The sequence below is a fragment of the Gymnoscopelus microlampas genome, assembly GCF_963454915.1.
Source record: "Gymnoscopelus microlampas genome assembly, chromosome: 5".
In the NCBI taxonomy this organism is placed as follows: Eukaryota; Metazoa; Chordata; class Actinopteri; order Myctophiformes; family Myctophidae; genus Gymnoscopelus; species Gymnoscopelus microlampas.
Genome location: NC_139942.1, coordinates 59,219,957 through 59,237,733, shown reverse-complemented (window position 1 = coordinate 59,237,733; position 17,777 = coordinate 59,219,957). Strand labels below are relative to the sequence as shown.

Genomic DNA, 17,777 nt, shown 5'->3' with positions numbered 1-17,777 from the left:
AAGGATCGGCGGACACGTAATCCCGCCCACTACATTTGATTGGGTAAAGCGTGGCCTGCTTCCTGATCTGAAGGCATGCCCACTTGTAGGCCAGTGCGTAGGCGATATGACGAACCCCCCCGACAGATTCAAACGCAGAGCAGAATCTGTTCTTGAGAGATTAATCTAGAGGTACCAGAATCAAGGGAAAAATCATTCGTATGTATTTTTTCTATTGAGATAAAAAGCTATTTTAAGCTTGGCCGGCTGCCATTTTGAACGCCATCTTGGAAATTATGCCTTTCCGGAAGGTATATTTTCCTAAATTTGTAGAATGTTCTTAAGCATGTCCAGAGTTACCAGAATCAGTTGAAAAATTCTTTGCATTTCTTTTTCATTGGTAAACTTTTAGTATGTTATTTAGCATGCCCACTACTCTACCACAATCCATTGAAAAACATTTTATATCAATTTTCTTTACCATATATTGACTCACCTACATCGAGTGTGAGGGTGTGTGTGTGTGTGTGTGTGTGTGTGTGTGTGTGTGTGTGTGTGTGTGTGTGTGTGTGTGTGTGTGTGTGTGTGTGTGTGTGTGTGACATTTGTTAAATATGTTGAACAATGATGACCAGTATGTGAGAGAGCTTGCACGTTCATCTCTGTTCCTGGACCTAAAACGACGTAAGGTCCTCCTGGCATGTGGCTCTGATCCTAGCTTCCTAGGCTTCAGGAGGATCCTAGCTTCCTAGGCTTCAGGAGGATCCTAGCTTCCTATAGGCTTCAGGAGGATCCTAGCTTCCTATAGGCTTCAGGAGGATCCTAGCTTCCTAGGCTTCAGGAGGATCCTAGCTTCCTATAGGCTTCAGGAGGATCCTAGCTTCCTAGGCTTCAGGAGGATCCTAGCTTCCTATAGGCTTCAGGAGGATCCTAGCTTCCTATAGGCTTCAGGAGGAAACCTAGTGGAAAGCTAGACAGTCGCTCTCCCGGCTTCGGTGTGTGGTCAGACTGGACGGACTTAAACGATCTGTGCTGTTGGGCTGATGTTACCTTGAAGTGGGTTGGGTCTAACTCTGAGGCGATGGCTGTCTTTGGAGGACTTTACATCTGACTCCAGTATCTCTGTCAGAGCATCTATGACTGTGTGTGGAACAGAACACCAACTCACACTGACTAATGCCCGAGGCCGCCTCTTATGGGCACAACAGCAAAGACAGCGACAACACTGGACCGAGCTGAGACAACAAGGGAAGACTGCATGTCTCCCTGCTGTCCATTCTGTCTCTCTCTCTCTGAAGACTGCATGTCTCCCTGCTGTCCATTCTGTCTGTCTCTCTGAAGACTGCATGTCTCCCTGCTGTCCATTCTGTCTCTCTCTCTGAAGACTGCATGTCTCCCTGCTGTCCATTCTGTCTGTCTCTCTGAAGACTGCATGTCTCCCTGCTGTCCATTCTGTCTGTCTGTCTCTCTCTCTGAAGACTGCATGTCTCCCTGCTGTCCATTATGTCTCTCTCTCTGAAGACTGCATGTCTCCCTGCTGTCCATTCTGTCTCTCTCTCTGAAGACTGCATGTCTCCCTGCTGTCCATTCTGTCTGTCTCTCTGAAGACTGCATGTCTCCCTGCTGCGGACCATTCTGTCTCTCACGCTGTGTTCAAAAATGTTGCTTTAGACCAGGGGTCCTCAACAGGCGGACCGCGGTCCGTTTCCGGACCGCGGGGCACCTCTCTGTGGACCCTGGGAAAATTATAATAAAAAAAATAAAAAAATAAAAAAAAATATATATATATATTTTTTAAATAACTATAACCCTAACCCTAAAACCGAATTAAAGTAAGAAAAAACGGGGGGGAAAGTACCCGAATCCGCCCAAATCCGCGAAAAAATCGCGCGCGGGGGGCACATGCGCGCGCGTGCATGTGCGGACCCTAGCCTTATTCAAAAACGGATTTGTGGACCTTCAAGATTTGTTGTTGAGGACCCCTGCTTTAGATGAATGCATTGTTGTCTTTAGTCTGAAAGCGAGGTTGCAGGTTTTACCATCTAAACTAAACCTCTCCATCTGGTTTCCAGGCAACCATGCTCCTCACTGTATACATCATGGTCATGAACAAATAGCTGAAACCATGTCCCACATCTTAAATGGGTGCCATGTATACAGGGGATGACAGAATAGTGGATTTGATATCTAAAGATATCACTTCTATGTTCAGGTCCTCCATCATGCTGTATAAGCATTCTACTGTGAAGCCGAGCATGTTTAACCTGTGTAACGATGATTCTGTGTTCTCTAACATTATAACATGTTTAACCTGTGTAACGATGATTCTGTGTTCTCTAACATTTCAGCTAACACCCTGATGTCATTGTTGTTAATGAGAACCATAGAGAGGTGTTCATTCTGGAGGTCGGCTGTACTTTTGATTACAGCTTAGAGGAAGCCTTCCTAACCAAAGTGCTAAAATATCATCAGCTAGAGCAGACCATCTCTCAGCTAGGCTACAGATGTAACCTTTTGTTTTTTATCTTTGGTAGTCTATAGGACACAAGTTGGTTGTGAGGGGCCTGCAAATGGCCGGCCTCTCCAAAAGGAGGGCTAAACAATTAGCAAGGTACTGCTCAATATCAGCTATTATAGGAAGCCGCTCAATGTGGAGGAGGCGTTGTTTCCTTTACCTGTGATCGTTGTCCGCTGTGTTTGACAAGTATGTCATCTTTAGTTTTGTATGTAACAATGCTCTGCTTTACATGCACTTTGTAACTGACTGTTTTCCCTTCATCTGACTGCACTGTGTTTATGTCCTTTGTACATCCTGTGTGTGTGTGTGTGTGTGTGTGTGTGTGTGTGTGTGTGTGCGTGTGCGTGTGCGTGTGCGTGCGTGCGTGCGTGCGTGCGTGCGTGCGTGTGTGTGTGTGTGCGTACCATGCTGTATATCAGGAGTAATTCCAACACTTTGCAGCAGAGCTTCAGTCTCTCTCCTCTTCCTCTCCAGGTCAGAGTCCTCTCCTCCTCCTCCTCCTCCGGCTCCTCCTGCTCCTCCTCCCCCCTCCCCTCCTCGCTTAGAGTCTCCCTGACAACAAGAACATAAACACAGATACATATTGTCTCCCGGACAACAAGAACATAAACACAGATACATATTGTCTCCCTGACAACAAGAACATAAACACAGATACATATTGTCTCCCTGACAACAAGAACATAAACACAGATACATATTGTGAAAATAGCAGATCTACAAGGTCGCATTTTTTTTTTTTGTAAATCCGATCTACAAGCTCACAACGCCTTGCTTGTAGATCGCTTCTCTCTTACATTATTTCATAGTTTTGCCCGTATTTATTATAGTATAGTTTGTTGATTAGTTTTGATGCAGTAATGGTGATTGTGACTTCACTGTCATCTGGGGACCCCCCCCCCCAAAAATCATGTGGGGACCCCCCTGGGGGTCCTGACCCACGGGTTGAGAACCACTGTCCTAATGTACATTCTATTATGCAGCTTGTTGTAGTCATAAACTCAGAACACAGGGTACAAACTACGATATAAAGGTCATAATAATACTATGAAAAAGATAATGTACACTTCATAGGAGCAGAGATAGATAGGAACTAAAGAACAACAACACTTTGTGGAAGGGGGAAGAGAATGTAAACGGAACAGAGATATTTGTTTAAGAAAAGTAGATGTTTGCGGCGGTATTTATTGCTCTGGTGTTTTCTTCTTAAAAAGTGGGATTCCCTTCAAATGATTTATGCTTGTGTCGCACCGGGACGCTTTAGTTGTATGCGTCCCATGGACGCAAATGATGGTTGGTTTAATGCGTCCTTTATTAAAAATGTGCGTCAGAGACGCAGGACGCAGGGCTAGCAGCATCTCTGTATAGGATCATAGAATACAGAGACAGTGTAGTGTCTCAGTAAACTATAGGATCATAGAATACAGAGACAGTGTAGTGTCTCAGTAAACTATAGGATCATAGAATACAGAGAGACAGTGTAGTGTCTCAGTAAACTATAGGATCATAGAATACAGAGAGACAGTGTAGTGTCTCAGTAAACTATAGGATCATAGAATACAGAGACAGTGTAGTGTCTCAGTAAACTATAGGATCATAGAATACAGAGACAGTGTAGTGTCTCAATAAACTATAGGATCATAGAATACAGAGACAGTGTAGTGTCTCAATAAACTATAGGATCATAGAATACAGAGAGACAGTGTAGTGTCAGTAAACTATAGGATCATAGAATACAGAGAGACAGTGCAGTGTCTCAGTAAACTATAGGATCATAGAATACAGAGACAGTGTAGTGTCTCAATAAACTATAGGATCATAGAATACAGAGACAGTGTAGTGTCTCAGTAAACTATAGGATCATAGAATACAGAGACAGTGTAGTGTGTCAGTAAACTATAGGATCATAGAATACAGAGACAGTGTAGTGTCTCAGTAAACTATAGGATCATAGAATACAGAGAGACAGTGTAGTGTCTCAGTAAACTATAGGATCATAGAATACAGAGAGACAGTGTAGTGTCTCAGTAAACTATAGGATCATAGAATACAGAGACAGTGTAGTGTCTCAGTAAACTATAGGATCATAGAATACAGAGAGACAGTGTAGTGTCTCAGTAAACTATAGGATCATAGAATACAGAGAGACAGTGTTGTGTCTCAATAAACTATAGGATCATAGAATACAGAGAGACAGTGTAGTGTCTCAGTAAACTATAGGATCATAGAATACAGAGAGACAGTGTTGTGTCTCAATAAACTATAGGATCATAGAATACAGAGAGACAGTGTAGTGTCTCAGTAAACTATAGGATCATAGAATACAGAGAGACAGTGTAGTGTCTCAATAAACTATAGGATCATAGAATACAGAGAGACAGTGTAGTGTCTCAGTAAACTATAGGATCATAGAATACAGAGAGACAGTGTAGTGTCTCAATAAACTATAGGATCATAGAATACAGAGAGACAGTGTAGTGTCTCAGTAAACTATAGGATCATAGAATACAGAGAGACAGTGTAGTGTCTCAATAAACTATAGGATCATAGAATACAGAGAGACAGTGTAGTGTCTCAGTAAACTATAGGATCATAGAATACAGAGAGACAGTGTAGTGTCTCAGTAAACTATAGGATCATAGAATACAGAGAGACAGTGTAGTGAACATGAACATAAGACTGCATGGTGTAAAGGTAGAGTCTAGTTTGTTCTGTTACATTGTGTGGTTCTAAGCAGCAGCGTAGGAGGGACAGGGATATATAATATACATTGTATATAGATGATAAATGAATATATATGTAACAGGGATATATAATATACATTGTATATAGATGATAAATGAATATATATGTAACAGGGATATATAATATACATTGTATATAGATGATAAATGAATATATATGTAACAGGGATATATAATATACATTGTATATAGATGATAAATGAATTTATTACACGGCTTGGTTGAATGCTCGATTCTGATTGGTCAGTCATCTGTCATTATTTCTCGATAATGACCGCTGAGCTCAATAACGGACCGCTGTGTAATCAGAGACTCAGAACACCTGCTCATATCAACCTCCGCTGCTTTGTTTTATGCTTTATCCAACATGACAGCCATGTAAACAAACAACCAATGTCATTTACAACTAAACGTTGCTCTCAAGAATGTTTTTGAAAACATTTGAAGTGAGAAATAGACGATGCAATGACCGAAAAGTGATTCTATTTGATCCACTGCACTTCCTTGTTTATCGTGGCTACGGGGGGAATACCAAAACGCTCGCCCCAAAACACAGTCGCCCCGGGGCAAATCCGGCGGTATTACAGGCAAATCGGCAGTATATAGAATGGGGGGCGAGTGTGTTTTGGGGCGAGTTTTTTTCTATTTTGTCATTTGTTTTCCGAGGCAAACTCCGCCCAGCCCAATAGGCTACTTATGGAATACTTTCATTGCCGTAAGCAAGGAAATACTTCGTTTTGTTGTTACTTTTGGGTAAATTTATTTATGTATTTATTAAGTAGCCGTGTAATAAGCGGGATAATGCATGGGGAGGCAGTCATTATTGAAATTTAAAGCCCTTCAGGGCGATTGACCACCTCGGCTGCGCCTCGGTGGTTAATCGCCCTGTCGGGCTTTAAATTTCAATAATGACTGCCTCCCCATGCATTATCCCTTGCATATATGTAACAGGGATATATAATATACATTGTATATAGATGATAAATGAATATATATGTAACAGGGATATATAACATACATTGTATATAGATGAATATATATGTAACAGGGATATATAATATGCATTGTATATAGATGATAAATGAATATATATGTAACAGGGATATATAATATACATTGTATATAGATGATAAATGAATATATATGTAACAGGGATATATAATATACATTGTATTGTATATAGATGATAAATGAATATATATGTAACAGGGACAGGGATATTTTCCACGTGGGAGACCTGGGTTCGAATCCCAGGCGTTATATATAATGAGACCAATGGAGGCTCTTCTTCTTCTATGAAACAAGTTGTTTTTTACTCACATCTTTCTTCTTCTTCTCCTCCTCTTTTCTCTTCTTCTCTTCTCGGATCTGAGCGATGCGTTGCTTCTTCCTCTCTAACTCCGCCTTCAGCTCACTCTTATCTGACATGATGCTGCAGGCAGACAGACAGACAGACAGACAGGCAGGCAGGCAGGCAGGCAGACAGACAGACAGACAGACAGGCAGGCAGGCAGGCAGGCAGGCAGACAGACAGACAGACAGACAGACAGACAGACAGACAGACAGACAGACAGGCAGGCAGGCAGGCAGGCAGGCAGGCAGACAGACAGACAGACAGACAGACAGGCAGGCAGGCAGGCAGGCAGGCAGGCAGACAGACAGACAGACAGGCAGGCAGGCAGGCAGGCAGGCAGGCAAGCAGGCAGGCAGGCAGGCAGGCAAGCAGGCAGACAGACAGACAGACAGACAGACAGACAGACAGACAGACAGACAGACAGACAGGCAGGCAGGCAGGCAGGCAGGCAGGCAGGCAGACAGACAGACAGACAGGCAGGCAGGCAGGCAGGCAGGCAAGCAGGCAGGCAGGCAGGCAGGCAAGCAGGCAGACAGACAGACAGACAGACAGACAGAGACAGAGACAGACAGACAGACAGACAGACAGACAGACAGACGGTCAGACAGACAGACAGACAGGCAGGCAGGCAGACAGACAGACAGACAGACAGACAGACAGACAGACAGACAGACAGACAGACAGACAGACAGACAGACAGACAGACAGACAGGCAGGCAGGCAGGCAGGCAGGCAGGCAGGCAGACAGACAGACAGACAGACAGACAGGCAGGCAGGCAGGCAGGCAGGCAGGCAGACAGACAGACAGACAGACAGACAGACAGACAGACAGACAGACAGACGGTCAGACAGACAGACAGACAGGCAGGCAGGCAGGCAGACAGACAGACAGACAGACAGACAGACAGACAGACAGACAGGCAGGCAGGCAGGCAGACAGACAGACAGACAGACAGACAGGCAGGCAGGCAGACAGACAGACAGACAGGCAGGCAGACAGACAGACAGACAGACAGACAGACAGACAGACAGACAGACAGACAGACAGACAGACAGACGGTCAGACAGACAGACAGACGGTCAGACAGACGGTCAGAATAGAGAGATAAATAGTAAACAGAGTGAAAACAGTGATTGGTTTCATAGATCATGTGAGTCCTGAGGCACCGTCTAAACACTAGACCCATTTATATGAAATATTATGAAGAATAAACCTCCATGTTACATTACATTACATTACATTACATTACAGTCATTTAGCAGACGCTTTTATCCAAAGAGACTTACAATAAGTGCATCATAGAACATAGATAGGGAACGAAAGAGTATACCTAGTGCTAAGGTAAAAGTGCTATATATCAGCTATCTACTGTCATAAACACATGAGACAAAATAGCTAAATCAAATGAGCACGAGCTCAAACAAATAAGTGTATCGACTAAACAAGATCCAATAAAACAATAGAAAACTAAAACAAGAGTTCGTACAACTAGTTAACAACAAGTAAGCATCATGTTAAACATATTAATACGTTTATAATAAATATAATAAATATATTAATACCTTTATATTAAATATAATAAATATAGTAATACCTTTATATTAAATATAATAAATATATTAATACCTTTATATTAAATATAATAAATATATCAATACCTTTATATTAAATATAATAAATATAATAAATATATTAATACCTTTATATTAAATATAATACATATAATAAATATATTAATGCCTTTATATTAAATATAATAAATGTATTAATACCTTTATATTAAATATAATAAATATATGAATACATTTATATTAAATATAATAAATGTATTAATACCTTTATACTAAATATAATGAACCTCTATTTTAAACTGGCTGTTTGGTCCAAATGGTAAAAAATATACACGTGTGTAAAATAAGTTAAATGTTAAATTAAGGCCTAATATTTCTACAATTACTACAAAAAGCTGTTTATCCAGTCATTTTGGGGCAAAAACAAGAACATGTAGGTCTGATATGAATAATAATGATACCGTGCATGTTATAATAATTAATAATTATTATTATTTTTATTATAATGATGTGCTGTGCATGTTCACATCATGTATACTTTACATTACTTATTATAATTATTATAATCATAATTATGATTATTATTATTATTGTTATTGTCATCATGTGAACAACAACAACAAAGCTGTCTTTATGCTCTGGGTTCTATGACGTCACCCTGACACAGCCTGCAGGAAGAACAGATCTAAGCTGTAGACGCGTCGATAGCTTGTAGATCTGTTCTTTAGCTTCTACCATTAGCCACCATTATGATGCTAATATATAGATATATAATAATATATATAATATATGAATAATATGATGCTCGTACCGTTAGCCACCGTTCTGATGCTAACATATATATATATAATATATAACGGCCGTTACAATGAAACCTAACGGATGAATTAAATATGTAAATTACCTGATAATAAAACAGTCTCTGTGACGCAGTTCAACAGGAGAAATGACGTAATAATGATAATAATAATAACAATAACAATAATAAAGTGAATAATGTAATATTAAGGTAGCAGAATGGACGTGACGCTGGAACCTCTGTGTTCTGAGCGAACAGGAAGTCCTGCTGGCAACATTTACACTTCCGGTAAACGATCTCGTCAGAATAAGAGTTTACTCTAGAGCAAACAGAAATCATTCATTTATGATTCATTAATTAAAACTATAAATGAAGCATTTAAACAAAGCTATACAACACACATAGTGTCTGTGTAACAAAACCTGTTTTAATAACAAAGAATTGGTCTAAATGGATAAATAGCCTTTACAAAGTGCTCTATCATGTCATTGTGACATATTCTCAGGTTTTAGGCTTTTTTTTTTTATCACCTTTGCCCCATTCAGACCCATTCAGACCCATTAAAAACTCAACATTGATGTAAAACATTAAACTAATACAGTGATAAATGTAACTAAAACATTAAACTAATACAGTGATAATGTAATTAAAACATTAAACTAATACAGTGATAAATGTAACTAAAACATTAAACTAATACAGTGATAAATGTAACTAAAACATTAAACTAATACAGTGATAAATGTAACTAAAATATTAAACTAATACAGTGATAAATGTAACTAAAACATTAAACTAATACAGTGATAAATATAACTAAAACATTAAACTAATACAGTGATAAATGTAACTAAAACATTAAACTAATACAGTGATAAATGTAACTAAAACATTAAACTAATACAGTGATAAATATAACTAAAACATTAAACTAATACAGTGATAAATGTAAATAAAACATTAAACTAATACAGTGATAAATGTAACTAAAACATTAAACTAATACAGTGATAAATATAACTAAAACATTAAACTAATACAGTGATAAATGTAACTAAAACATTAAACTAATACAGTGATAAATGTAACTAAAACATTAAACTAATACAGTGATAAATGTAAATAAAACATTAAACTAATACAGTGATAAATGTAACTAAAACATTAAACTAATACAGTGATAAATGTAACTAAAACATTAAACTAATACAGTGATAAATGTAACTAAAACATTAAACTAATACAGTGATAAATGTAACTAAAACATTAAACTAATACAGTGATAAATGTAACTAAAACATTAAACTAATACAGTGATAAATGTAACTAAAACATTAAACTAATACAGTGATAAATAAATATAACAATGTGTTCATGTTTACAGCACTTTTAACATCTGACTCCATTCATGTGTTTGTATTCAACGGTCTTTATCGCCCTCATGTGGACAAGATGAATCAATACAAGTGGAATCGTTAATAAATAACATTTTCACTAAAATAAGAAAAAAATAACAACCAGATGACGCAATATATGGCGGTTTCTACAATATAAGATGTTAAAATCTACAAGCTCACAATGAGACGCGTTGTGAGCTTGTAGATCTGCTTTTTTCGGCAACACCGTCGCAGAACAGAGCATAAAGTAAACGTTATAACAATTTTATTTTGTAAAAAGAGCGGAAAGGTTCGAGTTGCGTTTGATGCGAGACTTGACACATGATTTTGACGAGAAAACGGAAGTGCTCTCGTGGCGTAAGATGTGAAGCTTGACCCATAGTGTAAGGGAAATGTAGTCCTTAGAATGTAGTTCTTCTAGCGACGCTTGGGTGTAAGGGAAATGTAGTTCTTAGAATGTAGTTCTTCTAGCGACGCTTGGGTGTAAGGGAAATGTAGTCCTTAGAATGTAGTTCTTCTAGCGACGCTTGGTGTAAGGGAAATGTAGTATTTAGAATGTAGTTCTTCTAGCGACACTTGGTGTAAGGGAAATGTAGTTCTTAGAATGTAGTTCTTCTAGCGACGCTTGGGTGTAAGGGAAATGTAGTTCTTAGAATGTAGTTCTTCTAGCGACGCTTGGTGTAAGGGAAATGTAGTATTTAGAATGTAGTTCTTCTAGCGACACTTGGTGTAAGGGAAATGTAGTTCTTAGAATGTAGTTCTTCTAGCGACGCTTGGGTGTAAGGGAAATGTAGTATATAGAATGTAGTTCTTCTAGCGACGCTTGGTTTAAGGGATATGTAGTTCTTAGAATGTAGTTCTTCTAGCGACGCTTGGTGTAAGGGAAATGTAGTATTTAGAATGTAGTTCTTCTAGCGACACTTGGTGTAAGGGAAATGTAGTATTTAGAATGTAGTTCTTCTAGCGACACTTGGTGTAAGGGAAATGTAGTTCTTAGAATGTAGTTCTTCTAGCGACGCTTGGGTGTAAGGGAAATGTAGTATATAGAATGTAGTTCTTCTAGCGACGCTTGGTTTAAGGGATATGTAGTTCTTAGAATGTAGTTCTTCTAGCGACCCATGGTGTATGGAACATGTAGTTCTTAAGTGTAGTCTTTGTGGACAGGACACGTCCGGTGTTATTTTGAAGAGAAAATGGAAGCGCTCACGTGGTTTTCGATGTTAATTATGACACTAACCACGGTTTACTTTGAAGAGAAAACGGAAGTGCTCACATGGTTACTAACGTGTGACTTGCAGCTTGCCTAGCCAGTTAGCATGTCAACATGATGCACTGTTCTACGACGCTGTCGCGTGCCGAAAATAGCAGATCTACAAGCTCACAACGCGTCTCATTTTGAGCTTGTAGATCTTAACAGCTTATGTTGTAGAAAGTAGCGCCATATTGCGTCATCTCGTTCTTAAACTGCTAATAAAGTATCCAATCAATTCCACTTGTATTGATTCATTTTGTCCACATGAGGGCGACAAAGATATCTGAATATAAACAGATGAACGGAGTCTATTGGTTCAATTAGCATAAAAATGAGCATTTAGCTATTGTTAGCCTTGTCTTTGGCTTAATAGCTATTATTAAACGTTGCGTGTTTTATCGTTGTATTAAAGGACAGTCGATTGTGTAATTACTTACTTAATAGTTGGATGTATTTGAAATAAAGAACATTTTACAACAAATGCAGGACTTTTTTTTTTTTTTTTTTTTACATCATTAGAAAACTAGCTAGCAGGCTAGCAGTCACAGAATTTGATAGATTGCCGCTTTCTGTGTAACAAACCGGATATCTCAACCAGAATCGAGTTACTTCCTGAACGTCACAGAAATCGATAGATCGCCGATTGTAACACACCGGAAACCTCAACCAGAATCATGTTACTTATTTGCTAAACAAACGACACACGTTGACTTTCTGCGTCTTTTAATGATGTTTAGGAACATTATAAAACTATCAATATTTACTATAGTTATTATGGTTGATGTTTAGGAACATTATAAAACTATCAACATTTACTATAGTTATTATTGTTGATGTTTAGGAACATTATAAAACTATCAACATTTACTATAGTTATTATTGTTGATGTTTAGGAACATTATAAAATATGTCTCTCATTAGAAACACCAGTAGATTCATAGTTAAATAGAGTCATAGATACATAAATAGATTCATAGTTAAATAGAGTCATAGAAACATAAATAGATTCATAGTTGAATAGAGTCATAGATACATAAATAGATTCATAGTTGAATAGAGTCATAGATACATAAATAGATTCATAGTTAAATAGAGTCATAGATACATAAATAGATTCATAGTTAAATAGAGTCATAGATACATAAATAGATTCATAGTTAAATAGAGTCATAGATATATAAATAGATTCATAGTTAAATAGAGTCATAGATATATACATAAATAGATTCATAGTTAAATAGAGTCATAGATATATAAATAGATTCATAGTTAAAGCTTTTAGCTTTAAAAACAACCAGTAATGTTACACTGCTAACATGTGCCGCTATATCACCACAAGATGGCAGCAAAGCCTATGTTCTTTGTGCATTGAGCTGTAAAATGAGAGGAAATCATTTTGTCTGGTGAGTCAGTTAGTTAATAATAATAATAATAATAATAATAATAATAATAATAATAATAATAATAATAATAATAATAATAATAATACAGCTGATACTGAGCAGTACCTTGGTAACATTTTGAAGGCCCCTCACAACCAACTTGTGCTCCAGGCTACCAAAGATTTAAAAAACCTTTTATCTATAGCCTAATAGCTGTGATATGGCCTGCTCTCTAGCTGATGATATTTCAGCACTTTGGTTAGAAATGCTTCCTCTAAGCTGTAATCAAAGGTACATGAACGCCTCTCTATGGTTTTCTTTTACAACAATGACATCAGGAGTGTTTTAATTTACAACAATGACATCAGGAGTGTTTTAATTTACAACAATGACATCAGGAGTGTTTTAATTTACAACAATGACTTCAGCAGTGTTTTAATTTACAACAATGACATCAGGAGTGTTTTAATTTACAACAATGACATCAGGAGTGTTTTAATTTACAACAATGACATCAGGAGTGTTTTAATTTACAACAATGACATCAGGAGTGCTTTAATTTACAACAATGACATCAGGAGTGTTTTAATTTACAACAATGACATCAGGAGTGTTTTAATTTACAACAATGACATCAGGAGTGTTTTAATTTACAACAATGACATCAGGAGTGTTTAATTTACAACAATGACATCAGGAGTGTTTGCTGAAATGTTAGAGAACACACTCTAAACATGTTGTAACATTAGAGAGAGACAGAATGGTTCTCAGAAGAGACATGCAGTCTTCAGAGAGACAGACAGACAGACAGACAGACAGACAGACAGACAGACAGACAGACAGACAGACAGACAGACAGACAGACAGACAGACAGACAGACAGACAGACAGACAGAGAGACAGGTCCTCAGCAGAGAGACATGCAGTCTTCAGAGAGACAGACAGACAGACAGACAGACAGACAGACAGACAGACAGACAGACAGACAGACAGACAGACAGACAGGTCCTCAGCAGAGAGACATGCAGTCTTCAGAGAGACAGACAGACAGACAGACAGACAGACAGACAGACAGACAGACAGACAGACAGACAGACAGACAGACAGACAGACAGACAGACAGACAGACAGACAGACAGAGAGACAGGTCCTCAGCAGAGAGACATGCAGTCTTCAGAGAGACAGACAGACAGACAGACAGACAGACAGACAGACAGACAGAGAGACAGGTCCTCAGCAGAGAGACATGCAGTCTTCAGAGAGACAGACAGACAGACAGACAGACAGACAGACAGACAGGTCCTCAGCAGAGAGACATGCAGTCTTCAGACAGACAGACAGACAGACAGACAGACAGACAGACAGACAGACAGACAGACAGACAGACAGACAGACAGACAGACAGACAGACAGACAGACAGAGAGAGACAGGTCCTCAGCAGAGAGACATGCAGTCTTCAGAGAGACAGACAGACAGACAGACAGACAGACAGACAGACAGACAGACAGACAGACAGACAGAGAGACAGGTCCTCAGCAGAGAGACATGCAGTCTACAGACAGACAGACAGACAGACAGACAGACAGACAGACAGACAGACAGACAGACAGAGAGAGACAGGTCCTCAGCAGAGAGACATGCAGTCTTCAGAGAGACAGACAGACAGACAGACAGACAGACAGACAGACAGACAGACAGACAGACAGAGAGACAGACAGACAGACAGACAGACAGACAGACAGACAGACAGACAGACAGACAGACAGACAGACAGACAGACAGACAGACAGACAGAGAGAGACAGGTCCTCAGCAGAGAGACATGCAGTCTTCAGAGAGACAGACAGACAGACAGACAGACAGACAGACAGACAGACAGACAGACAGACAGACAGACAGACAGACAGACAGACAGACAGACAGACAGACAGACAGACAGAGAGACAGGTCCTCAGCAGAGAGACATGCAGTCTTCAGACAGACAGACAGACAGACAGACAGACAGACAGACAGACAGACAGACAGACAGACAGACAGACAGACAGACAGACAGACAGACAGACAGACAGGTCCTCAGCAGAGAGACATGCAGTCTTCCCTTGCATTCTCAACTCAGTCCATTGTTGCTGCCTCGGGCATTAGTCACACACACACACACACACACACACACACACACACACACACACACACACACACACACACACACACACACACACACACACACACACACACACACACACACACACACACACACACACACACACACACACACACACACACAGTCATGTGTTTTTGCATGGAGAACATGTGACTGCAGAGACAAGATGTGTCTCTCCTCTCACACATTGATTGATTTCTTTCAGCCTCTAGGTGCAGTGGTGGAAAGTAACTAAGTACATTTACTTAGTAAAGTACAAATACCTCAAAATTGTACTATTTACTTTACTACTTTAGTATATCCAATTTCCAATTCTTTTACTTCTACTCCACTACATTTCAGAGGCAAATATTGTACTTTTACTCCTCTACAATTATTTGAAAACTTTAGTTACTAGTAGTTACTTTTCAGATATCAATTATGATATAATGAAACATACATTAACCACTTCAGCCCTATATTTTATATACAGGCTATTTGAAAATAGCCGATCTACAAGCTCACAACGCGTTGCATCGCGACGCGTTGTGACATTGTGACTTGTAACAGAGTATTTTATATTGCAGTATTGGTACTTTTACCTAAGTAAAGAATTTGAGTACTTTTTCCACCACTGCGAGTGCTGTGAGAGGTGTTATGAATGTATTATTTATTATCTAATGTCTATCCTGTCCTCTGTGTGAGAGGAGAGGCAGTGATTAGCACACCTGGTCAGACTCTGTGTCTCCTGCCTGGAACTCTGATTACATACCTGTAATTACACACACACACACACACACACACACACACACACACACACACACACACACACACACACACACACACACACACACACACACACACACACACACACACACACACACACACACACACACACTGCGGGCTCAGGGCTGCAGGGAATTGAACTCAGACTTTTTATTGTGTGTTATGCTTTTAGCCTAAATGTTGTTCTGTACCTCATCTTTGACTAATAAAGTATTCAATCAATGAAGGGGGGGGGGGGGGGGGGGCATAATGTGAGGTTAGAATCTGTGTGTTTTGGGGTCGGCTCATAATGCTGTATATCTGTTCAAACAGACTCATAATGCTGTATATCTGTTCAAACAGACTCATAATGCTGTATATCTGTACAAACAGACTCATAATGCTGTATATCTGTTCAAACAGACTCATAATGCTGTATATCTGTTCAAACAGACTCATAATGCTGTATATCTGTTCAAACAGACTCATAATGCTGTATATCTGTTCAAACAGACTCATAATGCTGTATATCTGTTCAAACAGACTCATAATGCTGTATATCTGTTCAAACAGACTCATAATGCTGTATATCTGTTCAAACAGACTCATAATGCTGTATATCTGTACAAACAGACTCATAATGCTGTATATCTGTACAAACATACTCATAATGCTGTATATCTGTTCAAACAGACTCATAATGCTGTATATCTGTACAAACAGTCTCATAATGCTGTATATCTGTTCAAACAGACTCATAATGCTGTATATCTGTTCAAACAGACTCATAATGCTGTATATCTGTTCAAACAGTCTCATAATGCTGTATATCTGTACAAACAGTCTCATAATGCTGTATATCTGTACAAACAGTCTCATAATGCTGTATATCTGTTCAAACAGACTCATAATGCTGTATATCTGTTCAAACAGACTCATAATGCTGTATATCTGTTCAAACAGTCTCATAATGCTGTATATCTGTTCAAACAGACTCATAATGCTGTATATCTGTACAAACAGACTCATAATGCTGTATATCTGTTCAAACAGACTCATAATGCTGTATATCTGTTCAAACAGACTCATAATGCTGTATATCTGTTCAAACAGACTCATAATGCTGTATATCTGTACAAACAGACTCATAATGCTGTATATCTGTTCAAACAGACTCATAATGCTGTATATCTGTACAAACAGACTCATAATGCTGTATATCTGTTCAAACAGACTCATAATGCTGTATATCTGTTCAAACAGACTCATAATGCTGTATATCTGTTCAAACAGTCTCATAATGCTGTATATCTGTTCAAACAGACTCATAATGCTGTATATCTGTACAAACAGACTCATAATGCTGTATATCTGTTCAAACAGACTCATAATGCTGTATATCTGTTCAAACAGACTCATAATGCTGTATATCTGTTCAAACAGACTCATAATGCTGTATATCTGTACAAACAGACTCATAATGCTGTATATCTGTTCAAACAGACTCATAATGCTGTATATCTGTACAAACAGACTCATAATGCTGTATATCTGTTCAAACAGACTCATAATGCTGTATATCTGTTCAAACAGACTCATAATGCTGTATATCTGTACAAACAGACTCATAATGCTGTATATCTGTTCAAACAGACTCATAATGCTGTATATCTGTACAAACAGACTCATAATGCTGTATATCTGTTCAAACAGACTCATAATGCTGTATATCTGTTCAAACAGACTCATAATGCTGTATATCTGTGTTCAAACAGACTCATAATGCTGTATATCTGTTCAAACAGTCTCATAATGCTGTATATCTGTACAAACAGACTCATAATGCTGTATATCTGTACAAACAGACTCATAATGCTGT

General features: G+C 38.7%; 1 protein-coding gene across 5 annotated transcripts in view; it reads right to left on the bottom strand.

Annotated features, from left to right (window-relative positions):
* Positions 1-9,222, bottom strand: part of LOC311045759 (dynein, cytoplasmic 1, intermediate chain 2a-like) — a 30,358-nt gene extending 21,136 nt beyond the window's left edge. For all 5 annotated transcript variants that reach the window (XM_084057782.1, XM_084057785.1, XM_084057783.1 and 2 more), the window contains exons 1-3: positions 9,071-9,222; positions 6,561-6,672; positions 2,901-3,048 (exon numbers count right to left, since the gene is read on the bottom strand). In XM_084057782.1, coding sequence (XP_083913908.1) covers positions 2,901-3,048; positions 6,561-6,668 — 256 coding nt within the window. In that variant the 5' untranslated portion in view covers positions 6,669-6,672; positions 9,071-9,222. The remainder of the gene's footprint in view (positions 1-2,900; positions 3,049-6,560; positions 6,673-9,070) is intronic.
* Positions 9,223-17,777: the final 8,555 nt, after the last annotated feature.